The 10,386-nt window shown below is 32.4% G+C and overlaps 1 protein-coding gene across 1 annotated transcript; it reads left to right on the top strand.

Moving 5' to 3' along the window:
• Positions 1 to 865: 865 nt before the first annotated feature.
• On the top strand, positions 866 to 3,087 carry LOC133673595 (scarecrow-like protein 15). The gene is given in 2 exon segments (XM_062094475.1): positions 866 to 1,121; positions 1,123 to 3,087. Coding segments are annotated over 2 exon segments (1,845 nt in total). The 5' UTR covers positions 866 to 972; the 3' UTR covers positions 2,819 to 3,087.
• Positions 3,088 to 10,386: the final 7,299 nt, after the last annotated feature.

Below are 10,386 nucleotides of genomic sequence, written 5' to 3'. Positions count from 1 at the left end.
TTCTCTTAAATTTATTCAGGAATTAAGTATGGTCGTACTATTTTGCTAGAGATGGATCTAAAAAAAAATTTGAATGAAAATAATTTAAACCAGCTGTTTCACTTGTCGATGTATTTAAACTTTAAAGGGGAGTTTAACCCCACATTTCATTAGGAGTGTTAAAAAATTTTGATTTTTTTAAAATAATATATATATATATATATATATTTTAATATTTTGATATTAAAAATAATTTTTTTAAAAAAAATATTATTTTAATACATTTCTAAATAAAAACAATAATTACTACTATCCCAACCACCATAATTAAATCTACAAAATAGGCATTGTTAAAACTTTGTTAGCACTCAATAAAACTTGAATTTTTTAGATTCTAACTTGCAAGAAGCTCTACATGCTTACTCCATATGATGTGAAGGGGCATTAACTCTCATTTCTAAATATTCATTTCCTGGTCTAGCATGAAGCTCCAACTTAAGTCTTGTATCCTAGGGTTGGAGAAAGTGATTGCAGTCAAAATGGCCATCTGAGTGATTTATTTATCACTTCTTTGCTTTCACTTTCTGGGTAGGCAGATCACAAGAAGGAAACTAATGTAAAATCATTGAGGAGAAAGGACAATTGGGACAGGCAATATGTTTGCATGTGGCTCCTTCACATTTTGTTCTACCGTTCTTGATTTCTGCAAATACAAACAAAGAAGTCAATTCACAATTAGTGTTTGCAACTGAATTAATATATTTATACATATAATTTATCTTTAACAGAAGCAAAATAATTGAGGTCTGCAAACTGGCAGCAGTGACCGTAACTTAGTGCCACCACCATGAAAGAAAACCACTGCCAGAACAATATCAGAACAGCATGAGGTGGGAAAATAAACGACGAATCCTAAAAAGGCTAAAGGCAAAGTAGAGACTTGAGTTACAAGCTTCGAAGAGATAAAAAGGATTGGTCTGACTCGTGTCTAGCATGCCATGGCCACACATGTCTCTCATGGATCACCATGCCTTGATACCCCTCATGCACACAAGCAAGGATAAAAAGCCAGTGATCATAACCACCAAAAGCCCCCTCTCCCTTGCCATTTCCCACTTTCTAAAGCACTCAAAACAAGCAGAGAAAAATTGAAGGAGTTTCAAGCACAGAGGGGTTACTTACCTTTGTGCTCTTAGCTATGAAAGTTCCAGTTCCCTCACCACAAAACAGCAGCTGCAACAACCAGTCTCAAAATCCAAAACCAGTGTCTTGCAACAACACCAACAATAACAGCAGAAACATCAGAATTAACCCCAACAATCAAAACTTGTGCTACGAACCCACTTCGGTTCTTGACCTGCGTCGAAGTCCAAGTCCTGCACGAGCTGGCAAACCGGCCCCTGCAAACGATCCTATTGAGTGGGATGATCATGTCTTGCAAACTTTGGATTGGGATTCTATCATGAGAGATTTGGACTTCCATGATGATTCTGCTCCTGCCCTCATCAAGAATTTTCCACAGTTCGGTCCCTGCAGTGAGTCTCAAATCCAAAGCCATAACCTTCCTGAGTTCACTGCATCTCATCAGATGGATGCTACCCAGTTTCTTCACTCTGATTTTAACGATATGTACATTAATTCTATCCCAACTCACAATTTGACTTCTCTTGATTTGTCCCATAGTTTTCATAACAATATTGGAAATTGGAATGCTGGTTTTGATTTCATTCAAGAGCTTATCAAAGCAGCAGATTGTTTCGACACGAACGAGCTACAACTTGCACAAGCGATACTGGAACGGCTCAATCATCGACTTCAATCACCAATTGGTAAACCACTCCAAAGAGCCGCTTTTTTCTTCAAAGACGCTCTCCAGTCTCTCCTTGCTACCGGATCAACTCGGCCGCAAACAAATCCTGTAATCCCTTCGTGGTCCAATATTGTCCAAACCATTAAGGCCTACGAGGCCTTCTTTAGGATCTCTCCAATCCCCATGTTCGCTGACTTCACCACCAACCAAGCTATTCTTGATTCCCTTAATGGAAATTCAGTGTTTCTTCATGTCATAGACTTTGATATTGGATTTGGCTGCCACTATGCTTCTTTAATGAGGGAACTTGTAGACAAAGCAGACTCGTGCAATAACCTCACATCTCCGCTTCTTCGAATCACTGCTGTTATAACAGAAGACACTGTTATTGAAACCAAATTGATCAAAGAAAGACTCTCTCAATTCGCTCATGAGCTCAAGATCAGACTCCATATAGAGTTTGTGCCTTTCCGTACTTTTGAAATGCTATCTTTCAAAGCAATCGAGTTTGTTGATGGAGAGAAAACAGCTGTTATCTTATCCCCAATAATATTTCGCCGTCTAGGTTCAACAAATAATGTTACTACGTTTGTTAATGATGTCCGCCGAGTTTCACCAAGTGTAGTCATAGTTGTGGACAGTGAAGGGTGGACAGAATCTGGAACTGGATCGTCTTTTAGGAGGAACTTTGTTGATTGTCTTGAATTTTATTCAATGATGTTTGATTCCTTGGATGCAGCAGCTATTACTGGTGGCGATTGGGCTAGGAAAATTGAGATATTCCTGCTGAAACCCAAGATTTTGGCAGCAGTTGAAGGGTGCGGAAGGCGAGTAGCGTCTCGATGGAGGGAGGTATTTGTTGGGGCAGGAATGAGGCCAGTGCACTTGAGTCAGTTTGCTGATTTTCAAGCCGAGTCTTTGCTGGGGAAGGTGCAAGTGAGAGGTTTCTGTGTGGCAAAACGGCTGGCTGAGTTGGTTCTTTGCTGGAAAGATAGGCCCCTTATTGCTACATCAGCTTGGAAGTGCTAGAAACAAATGGTGATCTTGGTATATTAGAAGTTGATTAGGTTTTTTTTTTGGGATGTAATGATGAATGTATCCCAAAACTATATAGTTTCTTACTTTTGGTAGTTCTCTCTTTTCTGTTGGTGTCTTGCTAGAAAGAAAGAATGGGGCTGAGTTTCTCTAGTCACTCTCTAGGTCTCTCTTTTGTATAACTTGCACAGAACTTTTGCCTGTTATCAAAAGATCTGTAGAAATATAAATTGAAAGGGATAATCCCAATTAGGGAATCATAATCTGCCAGTTCTCTGTTCCCATGATTATTTTTTTGCATGAAGTGTTTCTGACTGAAAAACAAATCCTTAATGGTCCAAGAAACCATATGAAATGTGCAATCCAAACCTCCAAGAGTTTCACCAATTTACAGCAGAAAATCTCCAGGCCTCCATAGCCGACTAAACCACAAGAGACATCAGTACTTTCATAATACCAAGAAAAGCCACCCGCTAAAATCAAGCGGGACAGAACAGCAGCAAACGAAACCAGAAGGCCTCAATCCGAGCTTGATCATCATTTACTATGCCGCTACCAATTTAGAAAATCCAAAACTCAAGGCTTCCAGCCGGCAAAAACCCTCAACAGATTTGACCGAAAACCAGAGAGCAGGGAGGGAAACAGCAGCATAGAAAGAACAAAACTTGATTTTCTACAGATTTTACCCTTTTATAATTTTATTTTTTTTATGAATTCTGTTTTATTCTCCTACTATATGTTTGTATAACATTTTTGTGTCCTTCCCCATTCCTTACATTGGGTGTCAATAATCTATGCATGTACATAAAAAAAATACATTTAGAAATTTAAAAAATGATAACAAAAAAGAAAAAGAAAAGGAAGGAAGGTTGGCAACTGAATGAACACGGCATGAAAACAGCCATGCCAAGTCTGTCAGCAACAAAAAAATAGAATCCATTTATTCGAAAGAGAACAGCCAGATTTAAGAGGTAAATGTAAGCCCTGGTCACATCAGCATGGTAATACCCTTTTAAATTAAATAAATAAAAAATTGTAGAAAATTAACGCAAGAATAATTTCTCAGTGCAGAAAGGAATCTTAAAACATGAAAAAACTGATAATTATAAAAAAGATAGAACTCTTACCCATAAAAAACAAAAAAAAGAGAGAGAGAGAGGACATGAAAAATAAATTTGATTGTTTATAACCAATCCACATGAAAAATAAATAAATGATAGGGTGGTATTCTAATAAAATACTAATAATATCAATTAAACAAAAAAATCAAACATATTTAAGCCAAAAATTAATACAGGGAGATTAGTTTTATTATGTTTGGAAACTTCATATTTTGGAAAAAAAAGAGAGAAAGAAAACGAGTATCAACATATCATTTCATCTATCTCCTTCAACAGTAAGAAAACGAGTATTAACATAAGCAAATCATTTCATATATCTCCTCCAACAGTAAGAACACGAGTATTAACACAAACATACCATCATTCCTTCTTTCCATCACCTCCTCCGTAACTAGCTCCTTCTCAACCTTCGCAAAACGAGCTGCTTCCAAGGCTTGCATAATAGCCCCTTCAACAGCCTTCTCAGAATTAGCAGCTAGCTGCATAACTATCAACATTTTTCTCTTGCTCCTGTTAAAAAAAAATGAAAAAAAAGAGGCAAGTATTTATTATGCTTTTTTTTTTAATTATTATTTATAAACAGAGGATATTAACTGGAGAAAAGAGGCTGAAATAGTAAGTGAAATACCTACATTACACTTGAAATCAAAATGTGTTAAACTAGTATTTATGGGATTTTTTGTATTTTTATCTTTGTTTTTATCGTACTATTCAAGGTAATTTTGGGACAATTTAATATTTTAATAAATATAAAATATAATTTAAAAATAAAAGGTAGTTACTAATGCATCTAATATACCAGCAAGTGAATGTCGTAACTCGTATGTGTAGCCGCATTTAAGCATGGTGTGAGACCATGTATAGTGTCTGAAGAGAACATTTTTTTTATATGTTCAATATTTAATGAAACTAATTTTTTACTATCATTATACTTGTCGCATGTGACATCACAGCAGTCCTCCTAAATATATTCAATAAAAACAAAAAGAATAAATTTTTAACATTTTAATTTTTAATGAGAAATAGTCTTGTTTAAGCCACCTAATATTACGGTCACTAGAAACCATAACTGATCAACAGAGATTCTATGGTTCAGGACTAGTTGTGGCTAGAGAAGATATTAGCACTCCTAGTACACCCTACCTGAAGTAAGTTCATTATTGATTTTGTCTTAAGTTGTTAAAAGTTTGTTGGTTTATGCTCTAATGGTTTGCTTGTGATATAGTACACCCTACCTGAAGTAAGCTCATTATTGGTTTTGTCTTAAGTTGTTAAAAGTTTGTTGGTTTATGCTCTAATGGTTTGCTTGTGATATTTCCGACTCTAGCGTCAGTAAATATTCAATTACAAATATTTTCAACTCTGATGTTGGTAAATATTACATAGTTAGAAAACAATAAATTTAAATTAATATTTTTATTCCTGACTCTAGTGTTAGTAAATAAACCAATAACAAATTTTATTTTTTATGCATGCATATTTTTTTATTTTACTTGTTTTTATTTTTATTTTTTTATTTTTTTAAGGCTGTGTCCAGCGCAGTCTATACGGACTGGGCTGGACCCAGCCAGCCCGGCCCTGTCACTGGCCCAAGCCAGTGACCCGGCTGGGCAAAGGGCTAACTAAATTTCACAGCAACAGTGTCAAATGATATTGCAAAGCGGGAAGAGAAGATTACCTGGACGCAGGAACGAAGACGATGGTGAAGCTTTTTCTGTGTGATCGGGTGACACTAGCCGAGCACCCGTTTCAACCTCCCCTTCGTTCTTCTGGCTTTGTTCTTTCTGTTTCTGATGGTTCGGAGTGTTGAAGCTGGAGACAAATGCCAAGGCTGATCAATGCTTGCAGTTTCTCTTTTTTTCCCTGTTCACTTTGGTTGCATTCTGAGGACGAAGGCAAAGCTGGGAACGCTGGATCCTCTTTTTTTAAGTCTGTCCTCCTTTCTTTCTCTGCTTCTGTTCGTGCTCCTGGTTTTTTTCGTGTTCTAGCCCCCTGCTCCTTCGTCCCCGTTTCGTTCTCTGTTAAACCTCTTGTTCTGGGTCTGTTTCTTGTCAGCTTTCCCCTATTTCGTTCTTCTCTGTGTGTTTCCTGTTGTTTTCGGTTTATGCCTCTGTTCGTCTTCCTGTGTTTGTCTCCTGTTTCCCTTCGTTTTCACGTCCCTCTCTGTGCTTCTTCTTGTATTCTCCTTCGCTCTCTTCTTTTTCTATGGCCTTCTCTGGCTTCTATAAAGCCAGAGAATGGACTTTCTTCACCTGTTCGTGCCTCACGATCGTGAGGCACGAACGCCTCTGTTTCTTTGAGAAGAAACAGGGGCAGAAAATTTGTTCTCCTCTGTCTTGTTCGTTTCCCTGTCCTTTTTCTGTTCTCCTCCCCGTTTTATTTTCTTCTCGTCTTTTCTCCTTTTTTTCACCCGCCAGTTCCTCCCTTTGACCTTTCGTTCTCTGGCTTTCATAGCAAGAGAACAATTTCGTTTCTTCCAACCATTGATTGCAGGTGTAATGGCGTCCGTTGAAGAAGATGAACAGCGCATCCACACAGACGGCGCCGTTTTGATGTTAATGATTATTTGCGTTTTGGCCCTTGCATTTTTAAACGTTTTGTAATTAAGCCCCCTAGTTAAATTGTAATTGGACCCTTATATTTCGGAGCATTTTACAAGTTAATCTTTAGAAGTTAATATGTTGCAATTGTGCTCCCAATTAACTCCAAACTTTGGTATTTTTTCAATGAAGTCTCTGATTTCATTAATTTAATTAATTCTAAACTCAATTAAATTTTAAAATTTATCAATTCTTTAATTAAGCCCTTGATTTGATTAAATAAACTAGTTAAGAGTTTAATTAAATCTTTAAACTTCCAATCATGTTGCCCTTAACTCAAATTTTTTATTTATTTTATTTTTACTTGTTTTACATCATTATTTTTTTATCATTTTCAATAAATAAAATAATAATAATAATAATTAAAATAAAAGAGTCAAAAATCAGGTTATGATAATACTATTTTGCTAAGAATTCAATTTTGATATGATTAAAAATATTAAAAAATATTTTATAAGTTATTTTTAATGAAACTGATAAACATTATAAAATAATTTATTTTTTATAAATTTATTTTTTAAAAAATCTAATTTCTAAAAAAAATCTGTTCTTTCAATAAAAAAAATTATTTTTTTATGACTTTTAGAACAAGCCCATCAACCTAGACAAGCCTTCAAAACTGGATTCCAATAATTTGATTTGATCGGGTTCACTTTTCTATGACATTTGCTCCCAATTTTATAAATCTATCATAAGCATTTCTTTGCTTTTCAACACTATGCGAGTGGCATGTATTTGACAAATATGAAAAAGTAAATTAATTTCTATGCACAAAAATTAGCTTAGGCCACACTCCAAAAGAAAACACAAGTGGAAAATAAAAAATGAGTGAGAATGACAAAAAATTCATTACTAAAAAATTAGTTTCATCATGAATAATAATAATTACTAGTAGTAGTATAATCATCATCATCATTATTACTATTATTCTTATTGTTGTTGTTGTTATTATCATTAAAAAAAATAAAAACCATAAATTTAATTTGAAGAATAAAATTAAAAATTATAAAAACTTTGAGAAAGAAAAACTAAGAAATCAAAAGAAAAAAGATCGAAGTAAAAACATTATACATGATAAATAAGAATTAAATTAAAAACGAATAGAATTGTAACAAAAGAGTAAATGACAAAAATCAAAACAAAAAAGACTAATTTGAATAACAATTAACAATGAGGACCAAAGTTTATTTTTTTAGGGTGGGAGAGATAAATAAAATGAAAAAAAAGAAGCACATGTGCCCATAAGTGATAAACCAATCACTTTAAGGTGACACGCACCAACTGAAAAGAAGAGGACACAATAAAAAATCAAATGAAACGATGGGAGCATATTTTTCATCATCAAGAGACGTCGTATGTGCCACTAAAAATGTGTAACGTCTCTCAGTTGTTACGTGAACAACACGTGACACCAGTTTTTTCATATAAATTTAATATTAAATAATATAATTACGACTTTATTGCCCCTAATTTCATATGCTAATTTTTCTAGCCGCAAGAGCATCCGCTTGGTTTTTCTGCGTGCAAAAAAAAAGGAAAAAAAATACCCATGTCAGGCAATGTTGTTTCTTTTGTTTGAGTTTTTTTTATTTTACTATTCATTAAAAAATGGAAAATCAATAAAATCCTCGAGCAAATTTATAATAATTAATTTGCCATGTCAAAAGATAAAAATACCCATCAAAGACAATCATTTTTTTTTTAATGGTAAAAGTATCATTTTACTAAAGCGGTGAATAAAAAAATTATGAATAGGGCTATAAGGAATTCGCCTTCTATTTTTGCTATTTTTTATTATAATTTAGTACTTGTACTTCAAGTAAAACAAAACCCATTAATTAGATCTTGTAATTTCAGAAACTATGTGTGTAGTCGTTGATCCATTTATAAATTAGTCATTTCATCAATTCCATATTCATTTCTAATTTGTTTCTGTTTATTTTTTAAAAAATAGAAAAATAAGAATAAAAGAGTAGCTAATATGGAAAAGTTTGACTAGAAAATAAGGAAATCATAAAACAAAAAACATTAACGGAAAATTAATAATTTCCAATGTCATATTATAATTATAATTACAAAATATACTAAAATGTCTAAATAAAACACTATAACAACTGTCCGTAATTAAATATATATTTTTTCATTTTATTCTTGAATTTTTATTTTAATTGTATTCTTTGAGCATTCTCAAATTAATGATGAATTTATTAAAAAAACAAAATAGGTAAGAAAAAATTCAAAAAAAGAATCATAAGTGCAAAACAAAGAGAAATCTCATGGTCAATCTCAAAATTACTAAAAAAAATTCTGTTTAGTTGACCTACTTTCTTTTTTCTTACATTAAAGTCCTTTTAGGTTTTGAAATTTTTATTTTTTGTTCAAAAGTTCAGTTTCTTAATATTATAGTTCATGAGTTCGAGAAAAGAAAAGAGAAAGTCATAAGTAAACAATGAAAAGAGAGAAAGTTGATGAATAACTATTTTTCAGTGGTTCTTGGCATCAACATGAACTGTTCAAGGAGAAGAGTTCAAAAGTAATTTTTTTTCCCTTAAAAATATACTTGAAAAATTAGATTAAATTTTGTTTAGATTTGTTGCTTCAATTGATTTTTTTTTTAGTGATTTTAGAGTATTTTAGAGTTGACGGGTGATTTATAAGAGTTTTTATAATGTTTTTAGATAAAACCAGGTTGAAAAATAGATCACGAGCCCGAGCTTCCAAACACATGCATGCTTGAGCTTTTTTATTAAGGCTAGCCATGTGGGTTTGACTCACAGTGCTTAGCCTATTTTTCTCATGTATTTTTATGTATTTTCATTAATTATTTATATTAAATTATCTTTGTTTTTTAAATAATGATAGATTTGTGTATATTTTTTTTGGTTGCGTGATATTTCAAGAAAATTAGTTTGATTTGTCTTTAATCTTTTTTCTCTTCTATTTTATACAAATTAGTTGTATTTGTATATTATTTTTATAAAAACAAAAATAATTTGTTATTAGTAACAACAATTAACTGTTAAGATATAATGAATGAAAAAATTTTAAGTTAAAAAAAAACAATTGGTGTAAAACATTTGCATGTGCATTTATATTTTATTTTTACTATGAAGATTGGTTTCCTACTTTAATATTTAACAAGTGTTAATAACCCATTTTGTTTTATTAGTTTATATGTTTTTTAATTTATTTTATAAAGAATAAAAGCATCCTTTTGTTTTTTAATTAAAAAAAAGTATGTTAAAAAATGATACTCATAATTTATTATAATTTTCTTTCTATAAGGTTATCGCAGTTTCAAACAAACGTCATCAAATTGAGTTAGTGTTTAATTTTTTAAGTGTTTATTTTTATCATATAATTAAAAAATAATCATGCAAAAAAATCTATTAAATTCAGTAGAGTCTATGACTCGAAGTTGCAAGTTTGATGGGTTAACCCGGATCGAACCAATATATCGTTGTCTTAATATTATTTTAAATGATGTCATCTTAATTTTTTTTTCAAAAGTCAAACTAAGTTTTCACTGGCTTTTCATCTTACCCTTAAACCTGTCAAATTGTTTGGGCCACATCAAGACAACTTTAAAATGATTTGGTTTCAAGCCCATGTCAGGTAAGGAATTCAGTCGGGAGGTTTTAAGATTGCCTCTTTGGACCAAGTTTAATGACACTATAAATTTTTTTTCCCTTGCTTGGAAATATTTTTTTTGTTTAAAAGAATTTTGATCTGATTTGTTAGGCAATTATCTAGTTATATCTGAAAATACAAAGGAATTTCATCAAAAATTAATTTTTATGGGAATTGTCCGTGGAAAATATCCCATCATTTGTTTTCCTAC

Source organism: Populus nigra, chromosome 14 (assembly GCF_951802175.1).
Source record: "Populus nigra chromosome 14, ddPopNigr1.1, whole genome shotgun sequence".
NCBI lineage: Eukaryota > Viridiplantae > Streptophyta > Magnoliopsida > Malpighiales > Salicaceae > Populus > Populus nigra.
The sequence above is the reverse complement of the archived record's forward strand: the minus strand, read 5'-3'. Positions and strand labels throughout refer to the sequence as shown.